The sequence below is a fragment of the Mchenga conophoros genome, linkage group LG9, assembly GCF_057382185.1.
Source record: "Mchenga conophoros isolate Kocher_MC1m ecotype Shallow Benthic linkage group LG9, M_conophoros_male_GT1.1, whole genome shotgun sequence".
In the NCBI taxonomy this organism is placed as follows: domain Eukaryota; kingdom Metazoa; phylum Chordata; class Actinopteri; order Cichliformes; family Cichlidae; genus Mchenga; species Mchenga conophoros.
In genome coordinates, this window is record NC_140534.1 from 26,608,326 (window position 1) to 26,636,110 (window position 27,785).

The following is a 27,785-nucleotide window of genomic DNA, read 5'->3' on the forward strand; positions in this document are numbered from 1 at the left end:
TTTTTCAAAGTCTGGAAGACTTGTTATAATAGATGGAACCATGAATTCTGCTCTTTACCAGATGATCATGAAGGAGAAATCAGTTCATGCCCTAGCGCAAGAGCCCTCAGCTTAAGCAGCAGGACAATGATCCAAAACACACCTGCAGGTCCATCTCTGAATGGCCCAACAAAACAAAAAGAGGGTTTGCAGTGGCCTAGTCAAAGTCCAGCCATAATTCAAGTTGAAGTGCTTTGGTATGACCTCAAACAACCCCCAAATGTAGATAAATTTAAACGATTCTGCAAAGACAAGTGGGTCAAAAATTCCTCCACAGTGATGCAAAAGACTCGCTGCTAGTTATCGCAAACGCTTGATTGCAGTTCATGCTGCCAAAGGTGGCACAAACAGTTATTAGGTTTAGGAGGCAAATACTTTTTCACAGTGCTGTACGTTGCACAGGAGCTCCAGTTTGCATTATTTACAAACCACAGTGTAGTGTTAATATAATGCGCAATTCATAATTTTTCAGTAAAAACTGAAACTCCTCAATGTGAAATGAAAGACTATCAACTTTATAATGCAGGACAAGCCCAGTCGTGCCCTCTTTAATGGCATGATGGAGGGCTACACAATATATGGCAAGGATTTCTAATGCTGCTGCTGATTGATGATGACAAATTGGAGAGGGCAGACAAAAACCATTTTTTACTTATATGCTCCAGGGGGCCTGACTGTTACTGTTGCTGAAGAAGCTCAGCCTCTTCCACATTATTACGGCCAACAAATGGGGCCTCTGCAGGGAGCATCAGCAGGAAATGAGGCCTCCTCACGCCTCCTGCTATTGAAGAGGTAGACACTAGTAATAACTGGATACTTCGCTGTCTTGAAAAATAATCTTTCACAAGGGGGTCTGGCTGGGTCCTTTGATTATTCTTCATGCTATGGAGCAGGTAGGTCAATCGACAGTAATAGCCTTCATCTCCACCACAATCATCAGCAGAGGCATCGCTAAGAAGCAAGTGTCTGAATCAGTTAAAGTTAAGTTAAAGTTAAATCTACAAATATTAAACACAATAAATAATCCCAGCTGTGAAGTCTCTTACTTTTTAACCGTTTTAACCAACTATAGTGCTGATTTGATCTGTCCACTGATGCAAGACGTTCAGCAGCATCAGCCTCAGCATGAAGGAAGCGCACATCAAAGCATGTGTGTTTTCCATGTGACAGGCTCCCAGCCATACTGCTCATTTGTCGGAGACAATCAGCCTTACAGCAACACACCCAGTCATCTTAGTGTACATCGGTTAATGTTTCACAAGACGGGGAGCGGTAATAGAGCATATTTATGATCTCCAAACAGTGTCGCAAGTTGCTGCGTCATCCATCCCCTTCATTTGGGGCAAGAGCAGAGATAGAAGGAGATACAAAGAAAGATCGATTTAGTAATAAATGAAAGTCTGCTGTCCTCCCCTTCTTGCAGTGGGAAGGTAGAAGGGTCAGCCCTAGCTTCATCTCAGCTATATGGGGAATGTAAACTGGCTCTCCTCAAGGGAAGACTTGACCTGGGTTTCCATAGTTTCAAAAGGTTTCTTGACATCAAAAGCTCTGGTTGACAAATACTAGAATTTACCTTTACAAGATGGCATGTGTTGTAAAGATGATGTCATCCATGACTAAGAAAACGCTTTCTCTGTGCTGCACAGAAACTTTATTTTTAAGCCTTTCTATCGAAAAAACAAAAAAGCAACATCAAAGCGAAAACAGACCCAAATGTTTGTTCTTAGAGAATATTTGATTAGAGCTGGTCGAAGTAATTAGTTCGAGTTTCTTTCTTCCTGATGAGTACAGTCAGTTCCTTCCACATGAATGGAAGCCTTTGTCTATTATCTACTCAATTTATAGCACATTCTTTCACGTCTACATTTGTATATTTGGGTGGTTTTCCAAGTGCGGGAGTGTTTTGCACCGTCTGTTCTTATTATCTGTTCTTATGTAACTGAGTTTCAGTAGTTTCCTTCATTGTAACTTGAGTTCATCCATGCACGGGCATTTTATCCTATTTCTTGTGGATTACGTATGGATCTATGCCACACAGTGGCATGAGTTATTATTTAATGAGTTGAGAAGTTTGGTGTTTGACTTAGTGCGAGTCACCAAATCACACTTTTAAAAGTTCTTAAAAGGGCGTATTCACAGTGCAAACACTCAGTGAGCCTTGCTCTTCATGTCGCACTTACAACAGCGTCTATTATGGCAAGACGTTTTGTACGTCCTTCTAATGATACTCCATTCATTACAGGTCATTACTGCTGGATAGGCCCCGGAGAGGACTGATGACACTCTAGCAATGGCTCTACAAGCTGGCTGGCCTTGGAGAGCTGCAAGTGTAATGACATTGATGAAAGTTTTTCTCCTGCCTGATCCTGACATCGTCACTGATAATTGTCCCCTCATGAGTCACCTCACCTGGCATATGGATCCATATGTATGTAAATCAATGCGGACATTAGCAGCAGCCGGCAGATGAGTCAAGATGTGTGGGTGGGGAGTGAAACCGAGCCCTGCCCCTGAGAGAGATGACGCTTCGAGTAATGATAATGGCTAGGTGGCAGGGTGGAGCTATCGGGGTAGATTTCATAAATCACATCGTTAAATGTCACACAGCAGTGGAGAGGTTAGGACCTCGGGCTAGTGCGCATGCATGCGTGCGTTTCTCTGTCAAGGGCAAAGTGTGTAAATATATATATCTTTACCAAACCTCAAATTTCACTGATGCCTGTGAATAACAGATCACTCTGGTAGGATAGATTGATGACATGAAAATAAATAAATGTCACCTGACCTGTGTGCAAACATTTTGAAATGATAAAATTACAATTGTTGTTGTTTTGGTTTTTTATACGATCTTCTGAAAAAGACAAAAAAAAGATTTGACCTCTTTTTTATCACTGTATAACTGTCTTTTAGGATCCTTAAATATAATTTTTAGACCACTGACAAACTACAGACTACCAGACATGTTTCCTTTTTTATGCTAATCCAGACACACGGGGTACAGAGTATACAAACGAAGTGATAATTGTTGTGCACGGCAAACTGCATATGATCAACACTTTCAATATAGAAAAGCGCTGTGCTTGTCCACAGACTCGAGCTGGCTCTTTTCATCTCATACCTAATAGCGATGTTAGCACAAGGTTTCTTCCTCTCTGTCAGAAAAGCCTAAATTGCTCAAACTACAGGACTCTGTTCAGCATGAAGAGTGGCCTTGGAGCCTATCTTTGGTGCCTGTCTATCTCGGTGGCCTCAAAGTCTTTTCCTGGCATCTGTCTATGTTATACCGAGCCGAGACTGCAGCATCGTGAAGGACAAAAAGCTGAGTTGTAAGCAAAAATTAAAAATGCACCACATCTGAATGAATAAAAGGAACGAGCACGAGTTTTTCTCTAGTATAAAAATGCACATAGTTTAAGGACAAAACCAGAAGTGGGAAGATAAAATGATCAGCAAGAACACGTGTTATCAAGTCAGCCACAGTGAATAATAATAAAAACTTACATCTGAGTCTCCTGAACTGTTTCGAGGAAACCTTGTCTCATCAAAATTTATATAGCAGCACAGCATATTTTTGATCTGAGGTGTTGGCACACAGGCTACATTCTCTGATCCTTGCTGATAGAGTCACAATGTCAAGTCAGGTGAAACAGTAACACAACCTGGCTTTTTTTTCAGCTCATAAAACGTGTTTCTGATGCTTTCATGCCTTTTGTGAGATAAAATGAATTGGCGTTTTCGTCATTATCGGATCCTTGACTTAAGAGACAGTTGAACTTTTAATTCAGCACTGTCTCGTTTGTTCAAGGTTCCCGTGGAACTACAGTGAAACGATAAACCACTTGTGGGCAGGCCCCAGAACAGCTCCTATTAAAGACCTCATTGTTGACTGTTTGTTCCAGGTCATTTTGTTTCACTACACTTGAAATGGACGCTAAAAACCCTGCAAGAAGAGGGAGCCCCGGCCTCCATTTGGGCATTCATGCACCCCCTTCCCTTGGTATGAATAAGGGGATGGCTCTGTGTTTCTAGGTCACTGTGTGCCCCTGAAATGCACACCTCACAATCCCAGCGGAGGGAGGGACGCAAACAGAGCCTGACGTTTGACAACATCTCAGTGCTATTTAATAGGGAGCTTAGGCACACACTCCCTGAAATTAAACACAGTTGACAGTTGAGTTTCAGAGCGCGCATACTGACTGATATCCTTGATGATGGCTTCTTCTCCTCTCCCTTGCTGCTTTGTTTAATCCAGCAGAAATGCCAAAAAGAGAAAAAAAAAACAATAACTGAAACAAAAACTCTCTTAAATGTATATCAGACTACGTAGAAGCCTTCATCTGTCACTTTCAGCACTAAATGATCTCAGCGACAGAACTTCATCTCAGCTGTTTCCCCTGCGTCTTTCTGATTGGCACAGGGTGACGCAGAGGAGAGCTGTAGCAGCGTGATAACACGCATCAGCAATTAGTGGAAAAACGATTTCAGCCATTAATTCTTTCTTTTCTTGTTCCGTCTTTATTTACACACAGAGCCAAGTAAATTTAATCTTATTAAATTTTAAAGGGTTGTAAAGAAACTTTAAAATGACGTCAGATGTGATATTTTCACAACCTTTACTTCCACCAAAGGGACAAAACTTATAAATAGTTCAAGTAATGAATTAATGGTTCAAATATGTAGCCAAATACTGCACAATTATCCAGTATAGATGGCTGTAGAAAGTAGAATAAGGACCAGTTCTTTTTATATCTATTCAAAAAAGACTCATATTTCTGCACACGTCCAGATTTCTCTCTACACAAAAATAGACAGTTGCATGGCTGCTGTCAAATACAATGAACAAGAGTATTCAGCAGCAAAACTCTGCGTTGCGTGGGACAGCACCACATTCTCGGATCTGGGGGCACAGTTTTGTGTCTGTTTCGTAAATATGGAATGCATATTTTGCTAATTGTAGTGGTCTATATGTAGTGTTTGCACCAAAAAGTGGTGTGACGGTCCACATATGTGGTGAAAAAAAAGCTATACACATGAAGGAAGGTCCTCAAAATAACAAAAATAAATTTATTTAATTTCAGGAAGACAGTTAACAAGGCACAATAATGGCTTTGCTAAACTATTTACTATATATGTCAATATTTCACTTACTTAACAAAGCTTAGATATGCTGTATGTCTGAAACACTGTGGTAACGATGAGGCCAAAGATGGACACCGTATGAAATATGATACAGATGATACAGAAAGAAATATGGCCGCATTATACAAGAGCCATTAGAAAGCTAAATTAAATATCCTGCATGCAGGTGCTGGGTGGAAAACTGCTGACAGCTGTGCGTCAGACTGGAAAATGTTTACCTAATATTCATCACCGGCATTTATTGTTGCAGCAAGTCCGTACTACACGTAATTAAGAATCCCAGAATGTAACCACCAGCCATACCAAGCAGCAAACTAATATCACAGAGGACAAACAAGCAGTCAGAACGAGCCACTGAAATGAACATGGCGCCCTAAGTGGTTTATTCTGTTCCGTCGTTGGCACAGACTCGAATGTTTTTAACCTCGACCAGTGTGACTGGGAAGGAGGTGATTGTCAGGATGGAGTCTTTCGAGGTTTTCTCATTTTCTTGAGCTTTTCCTGCCTCACCGTCTCGCCCTCCAGAGAGGACAGCTCAGATATCCTGTGGATGTAAGAGCGAGAGGCTCCAGCTATTGGGTCCGGATAGGACTGGCCTGTGTGGCGAGAGAAATGGAAAGAGATGGAGAGAAGCACAGGGTATATTTAATCTCTAAATATCCTGCACACATTTCCCTGTCATTAAGTAATAATAATCTTAATTAGAGATAAACTCTTGAATAATATGCCGCATGTTACATAAAAACACAAAACTGTTTGCTGTTTGTTTTTTCACTTCAAAGCTAAGTGTGCTGTAAAGGCAGTACATGTGGACCTGATGTGTTAAGGCTGAGAATGAAGTCAAAGCAGGAAGTGAACTCACTTTTCTGATTGTTTTTAACAGTCATTACGTTGGAGGATGGATATTTCACCTTGGGCCTGCAGACGACACAAGCACAACAGAGGTGGCTGCATTGAGAATTAACTGAAAACACTGGCTTGGTCACATTTTGTTTAGAAAGCCAAAATACCTGCCAAGCTTGCAGTTCTCAACCGAAAAGGTGTTTCTGCCACTGACGACTAAAGCTGAGGGAATGAGGACGGCTGGATTTGTGTTCAGTTTATAGCTTTCAGGGTACCTGGGAGACGCAAGTAAAAACATTAAGGAGTATAATGAACGCAGAGCTGACATTTTACAAAGCTTCAGACCAACAAACCCCACTTTTCCCATAAATAGAAGATTGAGAATAATTTGTTATTGAGATAATATTTTTGTGCAGCATAATGATTTTCAGTTCTAGCTAGAATTGCCCTTGAACTGCCAGAAAATTAAACATTAAAAGCTACTCGAGCTTTTCTTTTTTTCTGACAGATAATGCATGCGTGTCAAAACAATACTTTTATCTGGCTGCTGTTTCTCTTTCTTCACGTTATCTGTCATACCCTGCATGAGACTGTGACTCAGTATAATAACTAATATCTGTGCAGCTGTCTCATGAAATATGCTTTTTTTTTAAAAGAAATTCCAGCTACAATAAGCTGCCCAAAAGATGTTAATCCAAAGGTTACCCCAGGGTGAAGGGTCGCCCTGTGTGGCTGTGGGAAAGCTCCTTGGAGAGGCTGAAGGATGGGAGGTTACCAGGTCTGTGCACATGGTAGTCTCTTGGCAGTGGAGGAATCACAGTTTTGGTCCTCTCTAACATCACACCTTAAAAAGGGAATAAGAAAATTGCTCTGCATTAATTCCACTGTCAGGTTATATCTGTAAGTTTCCCGCAAGTAGCTAATGTCCCACTGGAAAGGGACCTATAGAAACTATGTAAGACAACAGCTCCACCTGTTGGCAGTCAGTTCACACAAACCCCATGCCACAAATTTAAATTTAGCCCATTTTGAGTGGGGAAGTAAGAAGAAACTCCTTAGTTTCCTCTCAGTTTTATTAACATAAGGCTGTCTCCTGTTCTGCAGTTCTTACATTTTCTATCTAACAGAAAGCGCCTCCCGCTGAGATCCCTCTCTGGGTTGGTGTTTTGCAACTCCAGCTTGTCATCTTTGGTTAAAGTAGGCGTCCTAGAAAAATTGGAGAAAAATATATCAGCACACGTGGATTCTATATTTTAGATAGTTGAATACCACCTAGAAAAAAACAAAAACATGTCATGGCACCAACAAATGTCAAAGTTTTATAAAGAAATGCTTTTTTATTTTTACATTAAATCAAATAAAAATTGTTTCAGTAACAATCTTTATGATTAATCATCATGAATTACTTACGATTCACTGATAATTTCCCATTACTGATTTGTAATGGAAAGTCAGCGGAGGCGTAGCGGAGGCCCACCTTCAGCAATCATTACTTCCACTGTCGAGTGGCATGCTGTGTTCCCTAGTGGAGTTTTATCATGTTAAAATGCTGAATGGTGATTAGAAATCCCCCTTTTTCAATAATTATGTTAGCACCGTGCTAAAGCTGAGCGTCTGCTTTGTGGGTTCAACTGTATTCTCAATATGAATTTTAAAAAACAATCTTCCCTCTGAAACTTGTCACAGTATTTTTGTGATTTCCCGTATGGAAAATTGTCAAACAAAACAATATTTCATACAATAGTTTGTGATACTCTCATACCACTAACTTGCTCAACAGCACCAGCTAACACCAACCTCAATAAAAAATATGTGAGAGACCCCTTCAAATGACTAAGAAAGAAGGCCAGTGTATGAGTCTCTAGTGTCAGAAGCAGGGATGCCTCATGGGTCCTGAACTGGATAATGGTCAAGAGGTGACTCGTGAATATGGTCTTCTGGGCAGAAGTGGAAAGAAAAGGCTAAATCTGAGACTAGCCAATAAAATAAACAGATTAGAAAGGGGGAAAGAGCCCATTGGACAAAGGGAAGACTGGAAAATGTACTATGGGCAGATCAAGGTATTTAAATTTGAAAGTTAGAACAATTGTAAATGTAGTAGAAAGGAAAATATGCTGGAGGAGTCCATACACTGCCCTTCAAGCAGGTACAGTAAAAGATTTCTACAGAACAAAAGGGATCTTGAACAAGGATGTGCAAAATACTATTACTACATTTTGCATATGTGTAATGCCATATGCTTTGGGCACAACTTAATCAAAGCTAATTTCATTTTTCAGCAGTACAATGAACCAAAGCACAGTTTCACTGCAGGGAACTATCTAGAGAGGAAGCAGCCAGCTGGTATTCTGTGTCTAATAGAGTAGCCGGCACAGTCACTGCATCTCAGTCCTGAAGAGATGATGTAGGAACACTCTGGCCATATGCTACGTATGAAATACAGATCAAACCAGTCCGGCTTACAGTAAGCAATTCAGGAAGCACGGGGTGAAAAGTTTCCAGATTAAAAAACTGACAGCTGAAATCTGCAGCTCTGTGATTTCTGCACATGGGCAATTCTTTTACAATAAAGTTTCATTAGCAAATCATTATTTTTGCAATATCTTGACAGTATTTCCTATTCGGTATGCAAAAAAGTATGGATTTTCATTTAAAAATATGACATTTTCTTGGTGTTATTGAGCATTATATTCAGGGCGACCTTGTCTCAAGGAGTGGGTCATCTACCAATCAGAAGGTCGGTGGTTCACTTCTCTGCTCTTCCAGTCTGCAAGTCCTGCGAGGATCCTTACCCTTAGGCAAAATACTGAATTCCAAGTTACCCCCCAATGCATCCATCAGGGTGTGAATGTTAGACAAGGTCCTTAGTGCTTGTATGAATGTGAGTGTGATTATTATGTATATTATTATGTAATGAGGCTTGAGTCAAAGAGTGTTCAGTTATATAAGTACCAGTCCGTTTATGTATAATTCTTGGATCTTTTATCATGTAATATACCGTAATATACTCATACTCACCCTAAAACAGGGCTCTATAAAGGAAATAAGTGGTTCATGTTGTGGGCTGGATATGGAACCCAGGAAGGAATTATTTATGGTTATCTATGTAGCACTAAAAATGCCATAATCAAAATTAAATGACTGAATAAATATATTGATATGCAATTAATTGCACAAATATTCAAAAATGTGTTTTATTCATACAGTATGAGATCAATTGAAATGCATTGGTGTTTTCGTTTTCCTTTGTATTTATTTGCATCTCCATGCAATTTTTTACATTTGTTTTTACGGAACTTCCGTATTAATTTGTCTTATTTTATGTTTGCAATCGTATCTTTATGTATTTTTGAGCAAGCTTGATGATGTGGAGTAGCCAATAAGTAGGTGCCAGCCTCCCTTACTTGCATAATAGGTAAAAAATAAAATAAAATAAATAAAAACAGGCAGACATTAGTCTAGTGTTAATTACGTTGGATTACAGTAGTTCGGGTCTTCCATATAAGCCTGGCACGGAAACAGTAACGCCATCCACTCTCTTTCAGTCTGTACTAGCATAGTGGTTAAAAACAACGAGTGTGAAACACTGTGAGAACATCTCTTTTATTATATCTGTGGCGTAGCGTTTTTATAGCTTCCAAAATATTCACATAGCTTACCCTCCAATTATGAAGCCAGTCAGCTGAGGTTTCGCGTCCCTGGACTCTACAACACAGACAGCGCTCAGCATTTTACGGACCGTTAGGCTAGCTTCTTTGAATGAATTTGGCACATTTATGGAGCACGCTTACTCACTGCTCAAAGGTTGTATAACAGGAAATTTCCTTGGTTGACTTTGCCTTAAAGACGCTTGCCCTCCACCTGCTCCCATCCTCAAGTTCCTGTATGTCGGATATCCAACCGCATCAGGGCCGCGCTGCCCGCAGTTCGAGCTTTCCCGGGATATTAGCCCCTTTACGGTGATTATCGACGGGTCTAACTGGCAAGTTATCATGATGGAGCAGCCGCACGAACATCTACTTCAGACATTACCTTAGTGCTACACACAGCTAACGGTACATGGGTTAAAACCGGTTATCCCCGAGCAGCAGTGCTAGGCTGCAGCTCACTCTGGTACAACGCTAACGAGTCATCACGTCACCATGGAAACAGGCTTCAAAATTCGCCTGCATTGGTTTTTTTATATTTAGCTTTCTCTGTTTCCTAACCAGGTTACGTAATAAAAATGTACCCAAATACTATGTCCTATAATACCTAAAAAAAAATATATGTATTTTATCCATTATCCATACAGGCTACAGCTAGCCCACAATTATTTGATAAATGCAGTAAATTGCCTTCAAATATAGTTTTTAGTTAATTTTTACAAGTTAAAAGTGTGTGTCCTTGAGAACTACCCAATTTATGTAGTTAACTCCCTGGGTGGATATTATATTAACACGGGCTAACGCTGGATATTATATTACTAATATATCAAGTAGTAATGTACACAACCACACCCACACGTAAATACCAAACAACCTGCGTGATTCATGACACATTTACACATTAATGACAGGACCAGGAAGGTTTTTTTTCCTCCAAATTTTTATTGTACATTTTGAGTCCTTTTGAAAACCTGGGGGAAGAAAATAAGACAATGAGGTAAGAATTCTGATGTTATATAAAGTCTCAGCAACACATCTTTAATAAAAATAGATAGCATTCAACATGTATCCATGTTTGGATTTAAATAGATTTTCAAAGAGAAAGATCTCCCAGTCGGTGATTTAAAGTTCAATGACTAAAGATGTGGTTTCAGACAATGTTGGCTTATTAACAAGTGGTTTTCACCATAGTCGATAAGATGGGGAAAAAAGAATATGCATCATTAACCACATCAAATCAGTCTACTTTCAAAACCTGCAAAATATCACTGAAACTCACCACGACTTTAGTTCATCCTCCTGATCAGTCTGTTGATCTGATCCTCCCTGTTGCCGGCATCTCCTCCCTCCACGAAGTGTGTGGTCTTCTTGTTCATGCCACCGCGTGGGGACGACAGCTTGAAGGGCCACATGAAGTTGTTGGCGGGCTTGAAGTTCTTTCCAACTGTGTAAATCTCATGGATGAGGTCCTCAACACAGATGATGCCATATTTGCCTACAGATAAAAAGTGTTTAATAAATTGAACTGCGTGCCAGCTTTAGCATTTAAGTGTTTCATTTCAAAATTTTAAAAGCGAAGGGCTGATTAATCCAAGAATGAAACTGCTTGGAGCAACTCTGCCTTTTCTTCTTTTAACTTAGACAACAAGACTCATTTCCAGATGTGCTTGCTGCCATTTGAAGCGCTGATGTTTTCAATCTTTTCAGGCACAAAGTAAAACTCTTCGAGCTTGATAAGCAAGCCTCATCTTTCCATTTCATGTTCCCAAACATCTGACCAACAAATACAGTACAAGCCAAGAATTATCAACTACAAATCTCTCTTTGGTAAAGTCCTGTTAGGTTGGCATGTGGCTTCAGACTTAACTGGCAAAGTTTTCAACCTTTTTTTCACCAAAGTCGATAAGACGGGGAAAAAAGTGTACATCATTAACCACATCAACCGCCAACCATTTACCTAAAAGGTATACTACAAACATTTTCAACAGCACTGTAACGTTTCCATACCGAGGGACTTCTCCACCAAAGCGTTGTCTGTGAGGGCAATGCGCTGTTTCCTGATCTTGCCGTACCCACGTTTGTAGACGAGCTCGCGCACAGACTTCAGGTTGGGGTATCTAGGGGGGAAAAAAAACCCAAGGTTCCAGTTTTGAAAGGAGCACAAATCAATGATGTTAACGTGTGTTAATTTATAAAGAAATAGGATTATAAATACTCATTTGTTTTATTTAACTCAAAAGATACTTTAAATTTCAAGCATACCTGAAAAACACTTGTTTTGTAAATCTAAGTAATTTGAGTTCTTCTAATGAGTTTAAGAGGCATTTACAAAATATTAAAATATGAACCCCAAAACATTAAGAGCTCAGATTTCATCTCTCCAAACCTGGCACTTTCATGTCTAAGCAGTGGTGGGCAATTTGTCAAAAAAAGATTATGTACATCATTGTTTTGGGGAAGAAGCATGATCTACAATCTGAATGGCAATTCTCCCCACAGATTTGGTAAAACTCATTGCATTAACATTACAGAGTGCCTGGATACTAAACCTGACCGTTCAAATTTAGGCTCAAGACTCAACTGACCAATCTGAGGATCCTATTTTAATCTAATTGGTATGATTGAATGGTAACAATTCAAATTTCTGCAGCTTTGATGAGTCTTTCAGGATATTGTGCCACTGTGTAATGCATCTATAGGGTTGTTCTGTGTTATAACCAATCCTGCTTTGCTAAGATCTTATGAAGGAAAAAGTTTAGTTTTAAATATTAAATCTACACAATTCCTCCCAAATGCAGGTGTGCCAAATTAACACAGTCAGCAACATGCAAAAAATGTTAAGTCAGTTAAATACAAAGTTAAATACAGTTAAATACAAAGCATTACACAGTGGCAGATGATGGTGTTTCTTGGACTCCATCATAGTATAAAGAAATATCAGTAACCTAGTACAACATTGGGAACAATATTGCATCTACCAATACAGATCAAGTTATCTGCATCAAAAGTGTCACTTAGACACATCCAAACAAGACTGACATAAATGACCGGACAGGAGTAACCCCAACCAACTATATAAATATCAAAAATGGAAGTATTAAGGTGACCAAAAGCAAACACTACAAGTCTAACCTACAGTGTACACGTGTGCCAAGTAACACACACTTCCACAGGGCTGTTGTAGTGAAGATCAGGTAAATTCTTCCATTACAGCAGCACACAGCAATGTCAAACACACAGAGCACAAACATTTCCATTGGGTCTTTAACATCAAGACATTAAAGCTTTGTGAAATATAGCCAAGCATTTACTGTGTTTAGTTTGACACTGGCTTATTTTTCTATAAACTGTTGAACAGTACTTTAATGTGTTGATTTCAAGTGTCAGTGAATGACCACTGTAGTAAATGCCAGGTTACAAAAGTTTCTGGCTGCATCATTACAGTATGAAGCCAACACACTCACATTTGTCAACACACTGGCATGTACCACTATGGAATGTGGTTTCAGACAAAACTGGCTTAGTTTCAGTCAGTAATCACCATGGTCGATAAGATGGGGAAAAAAGTTCAGCATCATTAACCACATTCCAAGTGTATCACCTATTTAGAGACGTGCTAATACCCCCCACCATCGCTTCTTATTTCTGAACAGCAGGTTTCAGAGTGACACAGTCCTTACCCCCAAGCGATGTAAGGCTCTGCAATTCTGAGCATGTTGATTGAAGCCTTGTTCAGCTTGACAAAGACACCATTGAAGATCTGGCGCAGACGGAGCAGCTGCAGAACTTTGCGGACCTTGGGGCTCACACCGTTGATGCTGAAAAAACAAACAAACAAAAAATGTTGTGATTACTGTTTGGACTTACCATCAAAGTACAACTTCCTAATTAAGCTGCTTAGAGTGGTTTCAGAACATTATTGGCTTTTTATTACAAATGTGTATCAGCAGAGTCGATAAGTCGGGGAAAGAGCATGCATCATTAACCACTCAACTGTATTTATCCACAAGGACTGGCTTAATCATTCAATAAAAATGACTTTTCAATAGCAACTGAATTAACAAGCAACTGAGCAGCTAAAAACAAAGTAGTAATGTATGAGGCTCAGCTGCTGGACATCCTCTCATGTGGCACTGCCTGCACAACACCTTACAACTGATTGTGCAGTTCTTTTAAGCCAGATACAGAGAAATCCCAAGCAGTGCGCATCACTCACCCTCTGATCCTGATGACAAAGGCCAGTTTGGGCTCAGCAGGCACATAGAAGTTTCCCACTTTGCGAGCCATACGGCCCATTCGTATCTCACGCCTGTACATCTGCCTGTACTCCTTGTGGTACTTCTCAGCCCTCTTGTAGATCAGTTTCCTGGTCACCTTGCGGACCTGAATGCAAAAGGGAAAACACGTCGAAGCAGTTCAAAGCTCTATCCGATATCTCCATCCATACGGGAATACTTGTCTGCACAAAGCTTCACTTTACCTTTTTCTCAGCCAGCAGCTTCTTGACACGCATGGCCTTCATGGCCGCGTAGGCCTTTCGCCTTTTCAAAAGGCTCTCAGGGACCGCCGGAACCTTTTTTCTGTTTAAACGTTAAAAAAATATGTTGTAAGGAAAAAATCCGAAGCGAGGTGGTGGACAAGATACCTGAACACATGTACATCGCTCAACAGAAACGATGACTGAATCATGGGGGCTGCTAGCTTGCCAGTCACTTGCCGGCTTCCACACAGGTAAATACTACTTCATACAATAGCTAGACTAGAGAGGTTTTACAGCAGCATAAACTCAAAGGTTGCTGAAATAGCTGACTATTATTTTAGTTCTAATTTTTTAACCACAAGAACTGGACACTTGTAATAATCCACAGATGCTAAAGAGACAGCCATGTTGAACTCGGCTATATGGACTCAGTTATTATAAAGTACCCTTAACAACAATAATAATCACCATCTGTAACAATACTGCTATTATTCTATCGTACATGAACTAAATAGCTCATTCGCGTTGTAAAATTAACAGCAGAGGCTAGTTTAATGCTGGATGTGATTAGATTTTAACACAGAGGGAAACACTCACTCTGCGTCCGCCATTGCGATCACCGAGAAAGAGGCTTTTTCATTTGCGCATGTGCGGGATAAAAGCGTTAGGACCTCTGCGGAGCGTCCTTCCGACTGCCTGATGGATAAATTATAGCGATGTATTCAAAACTAAAGTTAAGCAAAACCCGCTGTAATAATGCTCTTGGATAAATGCTCCCTTAAATTTATAGGTTAATATATCAACAACTATTTTCTATGACTGCTGCAAGGAATATTATTGTAATAACAAACGCTTTAAAGGTAAGACAACGCTATAATATGTATTTTGGTGTAGACCTACCTGGCCTTATTTTGATACATTATTTTATATTGTTTCTTTTTTTTCTTTTCGTTTTTTAATTAATCTAAACGCTACTTTGCCCGACTTCCGTGCTACAGGTGGCGTTATGCAGCCATCTGACCAGCAGAGGGCACGAACACTTCATTTTGCAAAGCACGATCAGAGAGCGCCTGTAGCGTTGAACCTCCCGCCCAGCACTTTGCTTCAGGCTGTATAACAGACACTGTTCTGTCCCAGGAGGTTATGAAAAAAAAATCATAAAATGATATAGACTCGATTGAAGGCCACTTATTTGTTCATTTATTTATTTTTATTTTACAGGCAAAATGCAAGACACAAGTTTTAATTTAATTGTGAAACGTCGCCCAAATAGAGCTTTGCCATTGGTCAGCTTCTCAATTTGACTGTTCCAGTGCAGGTAGTTTTATATTAAAAATGTTGCCTTGTATTAAACGAGCCAGCGTTAAAGCCCATCAATCATTTAATACTCTTGAAAAAGCAGAGTGCCTTTTTTATCTGTAATTTTCTTGCCTTTTTGGGCACATTGTTACATTTGGAGAGGACATTTCCCCGGAGGTGTTTTTCACGTATTTGTTTTATCCTTAGAATCTACAAAGGATTCTTCCATCAGCTGTTTGTTCCTCAGACACGCCCACAAAACAAGCACAAGTGAGAGGCTGCTGGCAAAGGTTGCACAACCTGGAAGAGGTGTAAACAATAGCCTGAGGTGTGGGGGGAGCTGCAAAGCGGCAATGAACGTGTTCACAATGGAGACGATTCGTGTGCGCCTGTTTTGTTTATTATTATTATTGTAATTAAAGGGTAATTAGGCTATATTAATTAGGAAGAAACGTGATCGCGTAACGATTTGCGCGTGGAAGTATCACTTTTCTGGCCGGGTGCGTGGCTTACCTAACCGACCGACTTCACTTTCCTCCGTGGGGATCTCAGGGAATCTTTGCAGGCAAAGCTGGGATATGTCTTGAGCTGGCTTATAACTTTAAGTGTAGTTTCTGATTAACAGAAAAAATAATGTGTAACATATAATAATAACGTAAAGTGGGAATACTTTGTAAACATGATATTTTAGTTTGCTCCACGTATGGCTGGACATTGACCTGGACTTACAGGTCCAGTGCGGCCTGATCGGTGGCTCGTGGCTTTCTGAGTTTAAGCTGTTAAGATTAATTATATCTTTAAACAACTTGTTATCAAACTTTACATTGTTGGGATTTTCCTAAAACGCGCAAACACGCACGCAGAGACGCACAAGTAAGCAGTCTTTTCAAACAGGAGGGAAGCTTAATGTCTAATCTTCCTTGAGGATACAAAAAAAGTCCGAGATTCGTGTTAAAATCTTTCAGGTTACATCACCTTCATTCTGACAGGCGCTCAAGTCCCTCTCCTATTGGGTCCAGCGTTGATGGCTGAACAGCATAAATAGCGCCTGAGGTGCGCTCCACAGTGAGATGAGTGGAGAGGCAGCAGAGGAAGTAGGAGGCTCACTTGATAGTAGCTGCTCATAACTCACTGCAACTGTGCGTTATAGTGGCAACTGGACTCTTACCGAGCAGCATCTGAACTCGCACTCCACTCATACATCTGTCCTGCATGCGCCTAAGTTTCTTTCGCATTTTTTTGTGTCTTTTAAACCATATTTCTATAGGCCGTTATTCCTGTGATCCAAGTTTGTCGGTGTTTCCCTGATCCTGTCTGCTGCAAACAGGTTGCAAGAAGGAAACAGTCCCCTGCGCGTCTTCCGCCGCTTATTTGAATTGATAGAAAGCTTTGGCCAAGATGATGATAATAATTGCGGAGTTCTTCGTAGTTATTCTGAAGGTGCTCTGGGCTTTTTTAACTGCCGGAGCCAAGTGGATTGTGCGGCCAAAGGAGAAAAGCGTGGCGGGACAGGTGTGCTTGATCACCGGCGCTGGAAGCGGCCTCGGGCGGCTGTTCGCCAAGGAGTTCGCCCGGAGACGAGCGATACTGGTCTTATGGGACATAAACAGCCAAAGCAACGAGGAGACGGCGGAGATGGTGCGCCAGATTTACCATGAACTGGACACTCCAGTAACCAAAGACGGTAAGAGTGTTTTCTTTGAAGCTTTAAGGCTGGCAGCCGGCTTTCTGGGCGGTGGAGTGTTATTTAAAGAACACACACTGCAGTCCTGATCAGTGTAAGAATGAATAAACTAAAGTGTGTCAGAGGGAGTCAGTTAAACTGGACACAGCCTCAGATTTTCAAAAATTTCATTTTAAATAACCAAACAGTGGAATGATATTTCCATGTGGAGACAGAACGTTTTTAAACAGTTTCACCTAATTTCGCTGTATTAACTTTGATAATCTTAATCTTTCCCTGTCTTTTATCCCCCCCCCCCCCCCCCCCCCCCCTCTCTTCTCTCTGCAGGACCTGTTGGAGGGGTAGAGGAAGTCCCACCTTTCCAGCCGCAGGTCTACACCTATGTGTGTGATGTAGGGAAGCGCGAGAGTGTGTATTCCACAGCGGAGAAGGTGCGCCGGGAGGTGGGAGAGGTGGACATACTCATCAACAACGCCGGCGTCGTCTCTGGCCATCACCTCCTGGAGTGTCCCGACGAGCTGATCGAGCGGACCATGGTGGTCAACTGTCACGCACACTTCTGGGTGAGCCGATGTAGAAGCTGTTGTAATAAGGCGACTCTGAGGTTATTGTGAAGTTATAATGTGTGTGCCCAAGTTTCAGTGAGAACAGTGTTGCTGAATGTGTTAACTGTGATGCCAGGTTCACAGGAATGTCTCCGCTCTGACTCGTATGCCTGTTCATAATCTTATCCTTCTCTGTGCCAAACTGAAGAATCAAAGGTGTGTGTGTGTGTGTGTGTGTGTGTGTGTGTGTGTGTGTGTGTGTGTGTGTGTGTGTGTGTGTGTGTGTGCCTCCAGGCCTAAGAAACTATGACCATAAATAGTTGCCTTGCATGTTCAGATTTCAGCTCCACTTGCTTTCATTCTGCCAGAGGAAAGTCACGGGTTTGGCTTTTTAAAATCTTTGCCTTTGCTCCGCTTTGGCAGCCACAGCCGATGATGATCCCAGAGGTATGTCAGCGGCTCCGTCTCATCTCCTCAGCTGCACAGATCTGCACAAACCGACTGTGCGTGATGGAAACGGGGTTCTGTACGTAGGTTGGATCTGTCTTAGATCAGCTCACCACATTTTGCTGGCAGTTGGTGATTTGTTGCATATCAGATTTTTACTCTGGCTCCGTTCCTCGAGCCTTTCAGTGTGACTACTTATCTGAGAGGCTACGTGGACTTGATAGAGTGAATATGCTCCGCTTTAGATAAGCATAAGCTGTAGCGTGTAACCAGTTAAGCGCTATCACAGGTTTTTTTGTGTGTCTGTGTGTTTTTGGGGTGTGGGAAGACTGTGGTTGCAGACTCCCAAAGCTATTAGAAATTTAATAAAGAGCTTTATTCATTTTAAAGATGGATGTTTACTCTTTTGGAGCCTTTAGACCAACCTTATGAGAATCGATTGCATTTCTTCACTATAGCCACCCCCTGTGGAACAGCAGCAACGACTGTGTAAATTTGGCTTATAAGCTTTGTTTGGAGTAAACCACATGGATTGAGAATAAGTCTTTCACCTGGCAGACTGGTTCTGAATTCACCACTTCATGCGTGAATTTAGTTGTCACAACATATTGTCAAGTGATCCAGAATATCTTCAGTTTTGAGACTTTGGCCCCAGGCTCTTATCTTTTTATTTTATTTGTTGTTTACAGAGAACGGCATTCTCAGTCATGCCATGAAACCACAGTGACTTCAAGCTTCCTAATCGAGCATGAAAAATCTCTTGTGGCATCGCTCACGTAGGTTGTGCGGATTTCCTCTTTAATGGATGCTCCATTCAAGCATTCTGCTGGATAGCTCAGTGCTCTTTAAATCCAGGATTTGGAGTCAGGGTCCAGTGATTTGGTAGTAGATTTTTTTTTTTAAATAGATGTTTGTGTTTTCCTGTATTCTATGGTGAGCGTGGTTTCTTTAGAGGTGTGTGTGTGCGGAGGGGGGGAGCAGATGAAAGAAGGACTTAATGAATGGTGACAGCCAGAATGGAGGATGTGGTTCATTAATGACACAAGCTAGATGAATAGAGATTAAACTAACAGGGGCACTGTCCACTTTCCTTTCAAACTCACTGCAGTTAGTCACTGCATGCAGGTGGCAGGTATTATATAAACCTTTTGATTTTTAATTTTTTTTTCTCCCCTTTTTTTCTGAACAACAGGTACCTCCAACGGCTTACTTGTGGTTTTTGACTCAACAAATAACTTCAGTCTATGTCCGCGTCGTGAAAGGCTTTTAGGCCGGCTTTAAAAACCTGTTAAGGCACGTGTTTTCACATGTTTTACAAAATGCTATCCCTAAAGGTATGTTATAGGAGAATTTGTATTTGAAAAGTGCAAGAACAGCTATTATGATCAGTTTACAGAAGCAGGTTTCCAAGTGTGCTTGTCATTTTTTTCCACACTGACAAGCTTCTCTTTTCTTTTTTTAAAAATATATTTTGATGTCTCAGCAGTGCGCGTAAAAAGACCTGGTGTGTGTTTTCTTTAGGCACGTATCGTACTCTGCTTTTTCTGTGTCACTGTTTGGCAAAACACTGTAATGGCAATGTCAAGCCCTCCAAACCTAGCTTCCTCCTCTCCATAATCCCGGACGGTTTTTAAACAGCCACGATTTCAACTGCAAATGGCTGCAAGTTCAAAGCATTTCCCACAAATGGCACAGCTGGGTGTAAAAATAAGCAAGTCCTCATTTGTTGGACAGAGTATTGGAATAAGGCAGGGATGGAGTTGTGAGCAGGAAGCGGATGGTAATCGTAGTGTCGCATGGGTGTCTGCCAAACAGGCCCGGCTCAGACCCCACACTTCTTCTGTCTTCCTTCCACAGGCCCCTCTGACTCCTCCCAACATGATTTGGAGGCAGTGGGTGCAGCTGCATGGGAGTCACGGAGGCCAGCGCTGTTCATCCGGCTCTGCCACACACACGCTAACCGCTATGATTCAGTCCCTTCCTCCCTTTAGGTTTTTTATGAGAAGGGGGGGGGGTCATCACTTTGAATTTGTCTGACGATGCTTTGATTAGTCCAGCTGGCAATTTGTGATGTTTGCAACTCGGTTCTTAGTCATGCTGGGAAAGGGGCTGTGCAGTCATTCCACCAGTGTCACCAGAGTTTGTTTTTGAGGATTAGCGTGTGTGTTTAGTGGAATGACATGAGAGGAAATGATCCTCAGCATCTTGAGCTGGTTATCCAACAGGTGGCTCGTGAACAATAAGCGGCTATCCGCCCTCTCGTGGAAATCCTACACCTCTTGTGCGACAGCACGAACTCACCGAGCGCTCGGGAGCGACACGGCGGGAAAAGAGCAGGGGAAAGAAAAGGGGAAGGAAGGCACTGCCGTCCCATCCACAGGCGAGAGGGTAATGGTAAGCTGCTGCTGACCCACTTTATCTGACAATTGGTTTCTTGTCTGTGGATCAGCTTGACAAGATGCCAGGCGACAGGAGCCAAGTTCCGCAGGCCGCATTCCTGCTGTAGCCAGAGAAAGGAGGCAGCCAGGCAGAAGGGTCCTACTTGACTGGTTTTATATGGGCCCCTCCTCAAGCCCAGTGCACCTGTACCCCGCAGTGAAGCTAGCCATGGCCGTGTCACTGTTCTCCTCCCGTACATACCTGTTCATGGGCTGTAGATAATTATATTTTTCTAGTGTTTTGGTCTGAAGATTACCCCCGTCCATTTAGCAGTTTAGTTCTTAAAATGACTGCGAAAGAGTGTTCATTATGATTGTTTGTTTTTTTGGGAGCTTTTTTTTTTATTTTTTAACTCTTTTATATTCCTTGTTCTGTCCAAAGATTTTATAAGATGGTACTAAAGAATCTTTTTCCTTTCATTACAAAAACAAAAACTTGACTGATTCTTTGAAAAAGTTGTTTTTCAGTTCAAATAGAATTAAACGAATAAAGTGGTTACTAAGAAAAGCAAAGGGATAAAGAACAAAAAAGATCATGAGATTCTGTGAATCATCACTCTGAGCAGCTATTGTGACATTAATGGTTCTCATACAATATTCATTACTTTTTTATAGAAACTTATAAAAAAAAACATAAAACATTTTTATAGGAAAATGTTAATAGACTGGTGCTTATATAGTGCTTTACTATTCTCGAAGCACTTTATACAACTTACCTCATTCACCCAGTCACACTCAGTCATACAATCACTTTCTCTCTCTGCGTAAGTGCTTTCTATACAACTTGGGGATCAGTATCTCACCCAAGGTTACTTTGCTGTTGGACTGGAGCAATCAAGGATCAAACCACCAACTTTGCGATTGGTAGATGACCTCTACCTCCTGAACCACCACAAAAGCAGAATTAAAATTATGATTTCATTATTCAGATAAAGCCCATGGCTTAAAACGTGACTATAAAACAATTATAATTCCTTATCCAGCTCCTAATTTGTCCAGAAAATCAAATTGACCAGTCATAAAACACCATACCTGGGGAAAACCTGAGCCTACAGATGAGCTTTGAGGTTATGTTTGTGCACTGATGTTTTCTAGAGAGCAGTTCTCCAAACTGAGAGTTTGAGCTGTGCGCAGGGGATGGCTACCACTTGGTATGGTCAATACAACATAAACAATCTGCATCAGTCATCCCCGATGACCACTAACGTCAGCCCAGCCCACTCAGATTTCATGATCTACTACAGGATCGGACAAGCTCCGGAGCTCAGGCATTTTTTTTCTCCCTCCCAACTTGGTTCTCTCGTCCAGGGAGAAGTCAGCCCAATTAAATGGCCATCTGGTCCTACGCAAAGGCCAATATTTTGTTCATATTCCTGTTGGTCAGGCGCTAGCACTAATGCAGCCTGACACCCCAGCTGCAAGAAGCTTTGTGTGGCTTAAATGCTCCTGGGGGCACGCACCAATTAGGGGGTGCAGCGGGCAGGGCACCCCCACATAGGCCAAGGAGGCCCGGCTGTGTCAGCGGGTAATTTAGCGGAACAAGGGAGCGTTGAGACCCAATTACGGCAGCTCTGATGTAAGACACGAGCCCCCGGTTGCCTTCACACATTTTGTGTCTGAGAGGTCAGTGGGGGTCATACCCACATGCCAGGATTGCCATGAGAAGCAGGGCGGGTGGGGAGAGATGGGACGGTCGGTCACATTTAGACCCGTCCTCGATCAGAGGAAATCATCCTTTCCTCTCAGTTCCCCTCAGACCACTCAGCAGAATTGTCCAATTGAATTTGTGTATTGGCTTTGCTAATAATGTATGTGCCAGATCGAGTCATTCCCCACTCTCTAAAAGTTGCTGTGGGAGTGGGGTGGGGGGGACGCTGGCTCAAATCAGCTACGGGCATATCTTAAGTTAATGCTTCATTTGCACGCAACTCCCTCCCTCTTTCACTGCCATTCTGGCTCGCAGAGGTCTTTCTCAGCTTTTGCCCGGGCTTCATGTTCTCTCACTCCCTCTCTTTAGGCCCCATCATTCAATGACTTGAATATTGCAGCAATTTATGTCCTGGAAAAGTGCAGATGTTTGGAACGGAGTCAGATCAGTTATACCTGACTGTAGAATAAACTCCGAAGCGATGAAGTCACCTTCCTTTAAACCACTCTGTAAACGTGAGTTATTGCTTCCAGTTTTATTTACCTCACTAAACAAGGAGAGGGACCTCTAAACGCAAATGTCAAGCTTAACGGAGATTACGCTTCAGGTCAGTAGGGCCGATGCAGTTAATCTCTGGGTGCAGTTTTAATGAGGCTCGTCCTCCCCCTACCAGAGGTTTCACGGCTGTACTACCTGGTACCGCGCTCTCTCGTCTCGCTGGCTCTGCGTCCGATCCAGGAAAATGTTTATAAAGGAGGCTGAATCGTTTCTCTACAGTGCTAACCAATATAACAGCAACCACAGAAAACAGCTTTCTTTCCCAAAGATGTCTTGGAAAGGTCCAGTTATTGGGCTGAAAAGCAATACATACTGCAGGCTGTAGCTGTAGCCCTTGTGATGATCATTATTTATTAATTACTAGGCTAGTTGAAGTCTCAGTCTAGTGTGTGTGTGTGTGTGTGTGTGTGTGTGTGTGTGTGTGTGTGTGTGTGTCTTGCCTCAGTAACATTTTGACAGTCCTCAAGGACGCGTGCATTGTTCTTCACTATGGCAGCACACATCTGACTGGAATAGATTTAGCTCTGCTCCCAACAAAAGGCCTGATGGTTGTTTTTGTAGACCTCCTAGTGGGAGAGTGATTGGTCAGTTCCTATCATTGCCGTCACATGTCACACCTGCTGATTGGCTCACGCTGTGTCCAGGGCAACTCCAAAGTCAGCTGACGGGCAGAATGAGGAATGAATCCATAGGTTAATCAAGTGTAACGGCTAACTCTGTGTGTTGCTCCTCTCACCGCCCTCGCTAGCGCCACCGGACTCACCAGTGGAACCACTCCAGTTAGAAACGCTTTCATCTTGTAGACTGTTCTGCTGGCTGGCGCTCCGGCCGGGCGCGAGGCCGTGTAGGTAGATGAGAAGCCGGACTGTATTGTTGGAAGTGTTGAGTGAACGGAGGCCCGTGCTTGGTGTTGTCACCAGCTCTTTAGTGCAGGGCCCAACGGCGGGCACCAGATCTGTGTGGGAAAAGCACAGACTGTACGGAGAGGGCGACATTTCATCTTTCCCCTCTTCAGTAACTGACTCGGAAAGGATAGAAGTTCTATGTTTATATTTTCAAATGCTGCACCTCCAGCGCTCGGTCTGTTTTTATGCATGTTATGAATTCTCATTCAGACGCCTCTCTGTGCATCACCATGGAGAAGGGAGAGAAACAGAGGAGGGGGGGATGAGAGGGAAGGCAGAGAGGATCAAAGGGCTCTGGCACAGACAAACTGCACAAGTGAACTAACCTTCCTCTTTTTTCTCTTTGCCCTTCTGTCTCTTCTGTCCTTCCCCCCTTTAGACCACCAAGGCGTTTCTCCCCAAGATGCTGGAGCTGAATCATGGCCACATTGTGACGGTTGCCAGCTCCCTGGGTTTATTTAGCACAGCTGGAGTGGAGGTTAGTATCATACACAACAACACATGCACATCCCATCTTTCCCACCATCCAAAACCAGTGCTGTTCCCCAAAGGCGTCCGTGCCAGCTAGCACACTGAGACGGGGGGAGGTTAGGCCCCCTTTCTCTAGTTGTCCCTCCACCCGTTAAATTTAGGAACACAGATGAGCATTGGGAGCCTCTTATAGATTCCTCTATCTTCAGCAGTGGGGGTGTGGGGCCCCTATTGGGCTCTGGCCCCAGGGCCAGAATGAGCTGACAGCTCCCCCGAGGGACAGAGACATCTTCATCACTGCTTTGTGAACAACTTGGTGCTCACTCAGTATTCAGTTCACAGCAGCTTTCAATGGATATGGTTTTGGTTTTCCTTCCTATAGTTTTTTTTTTTTAAATGCATAATAAAATATTTACTGGGGGGTCATTTAACCGGTGGTCCTCCTAGAGTGTTTCATTTTCATATGTCAGGGAACAGAGCTCTCATTTATCCCCTTAGCTGAGAACAGTATCCATTTCTAACAGTCTGTATGGATAACATTTGACTTTTGTTTAAGCATTTATCCGTAAAAATTAAGCCTACTCGTTTTTTTGGTCACGCTTTTACGGTTCCTGGAAATGCCTGAAATGTCATTTCAGACGTGCAAGTTAGAACCAAAGCCATCGCCTGTCATGTGGGCACAGACCAATCCCTTTGTCCTCTTTCTGTTTATCGACATGCATCTGTGTTTGCCCAGGTCTTTTTCTTTAAAAAAAATAGATTATTTCCACAGTGAACCACATCAAAGCCTTCCCACCAAGCAGCGCAGTCTCCTGAAGCATTGGAGAAGAATGCTAATGAAACCGTAGAACAGCGGACTCACTCTGGGTTTTTTTTTTTGTTCTTGTTGTTTTTTGTGCGTGGAGGATGTATCATTAACAGCAAAGAGAGACCTCTGTGGCCACGGGGCATGTTTCATAGTGTTCTGTAGTCCCTGGGTGCAGGCAGGGGGTTTACGGAGCTAACCCGTTCTCTCTCCCTCTCTTCTTTCCCTCAGGATTACTGTGCCAGCAAGTTCGGTGCCATCGGGTTCCACGAGTCGCTGAGCCACGAGCTGAAGGCCTCAGAGAAGGACGGCATCAGTATGACTCTGGTGTGCCCGTACCTGGTCGACACAGGAATGTTTAAAGGCTGCAGGATAAGGTTAGCGGCCAGTGTGTCCTCTTTAATAAGCTTTCGTGCACCTGCAGTGAGTTTGTCACCTGTAATCTCCACTTCATTAAACGGCCTCAAACACCCATTTTTAAAATTTCAAAGCGGCAGCTGACAATCTGTGGTGTTACAGTTATTATAAAGTGAGTGGTATTCCTTAGGTCAACACTGCTTAAACAAAGAGGGCTACTTTGTTTTCCCAGGGGAAAACCTCACCAACAGGTGCACCTGGGCTAGCCTCCTCTCCCCTCCGCCCTCCGTGCTGCTCTAATAGTCCTCACTTTGTTTGATGGGTGCAGTCAGCAGCTGGCATGTGCTCTGTCTTTATTGCCCCACCATTTTGGAGCAATCCTTAGTACCAGTATCACTTATGTTCATGGATTTCCTGAAGTTTGTCAGCACTCCTTGAAGTGTTCTCAGACTTCCTCTCATGTTTCCACCCACGTTAATTTACTGAATGACTTCAATCATCCCTAATCGTATTTCCTCATAAATTTAATTAGTTTAACTAAATTTGACGCACATTTTCCCTGAATTCCTTTCTCAATGATGACCGTGATTTCTTTCCCTTCAGGAAGGAAATCGAACCCTTTCTCCCTCCTCTGAAGCCAGAGTTCTGCGTGAAACAAGCCATGAGGGCCATCCTCACCGACCAGCCCATGATCTGCACGCCTCGCATCGTCTACATGGTCAACTTCATGAAAAGGTGAGCTGCCTCTTTTTCGTTTTAACCCTCCACCCCCACCCTCCCGGCCCACTCCATCGGCCTTCAGTGTACTGCGCAGGGGTATCCAGTGTCTCTCGCTAATCTTATCTCCGTCCTGTCTCCACAGCATCCTGCCCTTCGAGGCCATTGTGTGCATGTACCGGTTCCTAGGCGCCGACAAGTGCATGTACCCCTTCCTAGCTCAGAGAAAGGAGGCCATGAACAACAATGAGGCAAAGAATGGGATCTAGGGGGTGCTGTTTGCAATATGAACAGGGGAATTTAAACCTGCAAGTATGAGGAAACAACCACTGAGGACAGAGATGGAAGGAAAAAAAGAAAAAAAAAAAGACTGAATCTAGACTGGTGCACTTGCATTGAGCAAATGCAAAGGTTTACCATATTGTTCCTCTGGAACAAAGAAAGCTGTGTACTACAAAGGATTTATTTTTTGTCTTTTTTTTTTTTAAGTTTGTTTAAAGAAACCAACATCTATATACTGTGTCACTAGTTTTGAAATCATACAGAAAAAGATATCCAGTAATTAACTATTTACGTAATGTAGTCACCAGCCTTATCTAGTGTCATTGTGGAAATATACAGTATGTTACTGTACAAACAGTAATCTTTTTTTCACTTATTTTATTTTTGTAGACATGCACTGTAATTTCTGATGGTTTTTGTCTATCTTCTTCTGATTTTTCTACACTGCCAGCATTCTCCGTGTAGAAAGGATTAACACAGCATTTCCGTCTACCCCACACAGAGGCTCTTTTTCAGTCAGGAAACAAGTTTCTCCGGCTCTGATTTTTAGCTCGTGCCATCAAAAGTAAAGTAACAGGAAAGAAAAAAAATCCCACCATTTAAGTTAACGATACTCCTTTTTTTTTCTTGTGTTCAATACTTGCATTAGATGCATATAGCGTATATTAATATCAATCCAAATGAAACGTTGCAATAGCCAGATTGTAGCGGACTGTAATCTTCACAGCATTTCCAATCTAATGGGATTCAGCAGTGTCCCTCGGCGGTCCTGTCACTGCACGAGGGAGTGGCGTCCTGGGCTGAATTGGCATGCGCGACACATTCAGAATGTACTGCTTAGGGAGAAATCCAGTTGATGATTTTAATTTCTTTTTTTAATGCGTTCATAATGTAAATTTGTTGTATTTTTTTTTTCTTTTTAAAAAAGCTCCACTTTAAACTGCTGTTTCAACACTGATGTGATTGAGGGAAATGTATTAAAGACAGCTTTTCATTATTATTTTTTCCCCTAAAGTTAACACCTGCCCAGTGTCCACCTCGTCCAGTTAAAGTGTATATGTTTAAATATTGTGAATTACCCCAGTGTCCCCAACTAACTGTGTCCACCATATTTGATAAATGACTGTTTTATATACCCTTTTTATCATTATTATTATTATTATTTCCCTGAATTTCAACTACATTCCAATAGGCATCATTCCTTCAGTCACAGTGATGAGCCTAAATTCTCTACCTCTTATTTTTTGCCTTTTTTTTTTTTTTTTTGACAGTATGACATAAGCCTCTTTTTGTAATTTTTCTGAAGACTGCTCCATAGAAGAGCAAATGTGGTTCCAATGTTTAGTGTCTCTACCTAACTTAAATTAATAAAGTGATTTAGATTATTACACGGTGTCTTCTTAGCCGCCAGTCAGCACGCGACTGTCCGTTTGACTTATACTGACATACCACATGAGTGCAACATCCAGCCTGCAGCTGTC

The 27,785-nt window shown here is 42.1% G+C and overlaps 3 protein-coding genes and 3 non-coding genes across 6 annotated transcripts; 1 reads left to right on the plus strand and 5 right to left on the minus strand.

Moving 5' to 3' along the window:
• Nucleotides 1-5,075: 5,075 nt before the first annotated feature.
• On the minus strand, nucleotides 5,076-10,157 carry lg9h8orf89 (linkage group 9 C8orf89 homolog). The gene is made up of 7 exons (XM_085287281.1): nucleotides 9,817-10,157; nucleotides 9,681-9,726; nucleotides 7,133-7,227; nucleotides 6,727-6,865; nucleotides 6,189-6,296; nucleotides 6,041-6,096; nucleotides 5,076-5,774 (listed from the first exon to the last, which is right to left on the minus strand). The coding sequence occupies exons 1-7, from the start codon at nucleotides 10,013-10,015 to the stop codon at nucleotides 5,635-5,637; spliced, it is 783 nt and encodes a 260-aa protein (XP_085143407.1). The 5' UTR covers nucleotides 10,016-10,157; the 3' UTR covers nucleotides 5,076-5,634.
• Nucleotides 10,158-10,590: 433 nt separating this feature from the next.
• rpl7 (ribosomal protein L7) lies at nucleotides 10,591-14,799 on the minus strand. The gene is made up of 7 exons (XM_085287283.1): nucleotides 14,746-14,799; nucleotides 14,149-14,248; nucleotides 13,885-14,051; nucleotides 13,349-13,486; nucleotides 11,676-11,785; nucleotides 10,948-11,163; nucleotides 10,591-10,639 (listed from the first exon to the last, which is right to left on the minus strand). The coding sequence occupies exons 1-6, from the start codon at nucleotides 14,757-14,759 to the stop codon at nucleotides 10,955-10,957; spliced, it is 738 nt and encodes a 245-aa protein (XP_085143409.1). The 5' UTR covers nucleotides 14,760-14,799; the 3' UTR covers nucleotides 10,591-10,639; nucleotides 10,948-10,954.
• LOC146567430 (small nucleolar SNORD12/SNORD106) lies at nucleotides 10,810-10,902 on the minus strand. Its single transcript, XR_014893982.1, has one exon. It is a non-coding gene; the product is annotated as a small nucleolar SNORD12/SNORD106 (small nucleolar RNA).
• Nucleotides 11,516-11,608, minus strand: LOC146567431 (small nucleolar SNORD12/SNORD106). Its single transcript, XR_014893983.1, has one exon. It is a non-coding gene; the product is annotated as a small nucleolar SNORD12/SNORD106 (small nucleolar RNA).
• On the minus strand, nucleotides 13,165-13,256 carry LOC146567432 (small nucleolar SNORD12/SNORD106). The gene has a single exon (XR_014893981.1). It is a non-coding gene; the product is annotated as a small nucleolar SNORD12/SNORD106 (small nucleolar RNA).
• A 1,017-nt stretch (nucleotides 14,800-15,816) lies between the features above and the next one.
• On the plus strand, nucleotides 15,817-27,692 carry rdh10a (retinol dehydrogenase 10a). Its single transcript, XM_085287280.1, has 6 exons — nucleotides 15,817-17,131; nucleotides 17,459-17,694; nucleotides 24,052-24,150; nucleotides 25,180-25,325; nucleotides 25,909-26,040; nucleotides 26,168-27,692. The coding sequence occupies exons 1-6, from the start codon at nucleotides 16,846-16,848 to the stop codon at nucleotides 26,289-26,291; spliced, it is 1,023 nt and encodes a 340-aa protein (XP_085143406.1). The 5' UTR covers nucleotides 15,817-16,845; the 3' UTR covers nucleotides 26,292-27,692.
• The last annotated feature ends 93 nt before the right edge of the window (nucleotides 27,693-27,785 follow it).

Coding starts and splice junctions, on each gene's coding strand:
- lg9h8orf89 (XM_085287281.1), bottom strand. CDS start 10,015: ATGATAACTTGCCAGTTAGACCCGTCGATAATCACCGTAAAGGGGCTA. Junction 6,866..7,132: donor CTTTCTGTTAGATAGAAAAT/GTAAGAACTGCA, acceptor TCCCTTTTTAAG/GTGTGATGTTAGAGAGGACC. Junction 5,775..6,040: donor TGTTAAAAACAATCAGAAAA/GTGAGTTCACTT, acceptor CTCGCCACACAG/GCCAGTCCTATCCGGACCCA.
- rdh10a (XM_085287280.1), top strand. CDS start 16,846: ATGATGATAATAATTGCGGAGTTCTTCGTAGTTATTCTGAAGGTGCTC. Junction 17,695..24,051: donor ACTGTCACGCACACTTCTGG/GTGAGCCGATGT, acceptor TCCCCCCTTTAG/ACCACCAAGGCGTTTCTCCC. Junction 25,326..25,908: donor TTTAAAGGCTGCAGGATAAG/GTTAGCGGCCAG, acceptor CTTTCCCTTCAG/GAAGGAAATCGAACCCTTTC.
- rpl7 (XM_085287283.1), bottom strand. Junction 13,487..13,884: donor TTTGTCATCAGGATCAGAGG/GTGAGTGATGCG, acceptor TTGTTTTTTCAG/CATCAACGGTGTGAGCCCCA. Junction 11,164..11,675: donor TTTGGTGGAGAAGTCCCTCG/GTATGGAAACGT, acceptor TTTTATCTGTAG/GCAAATATGGCATCATCTGT.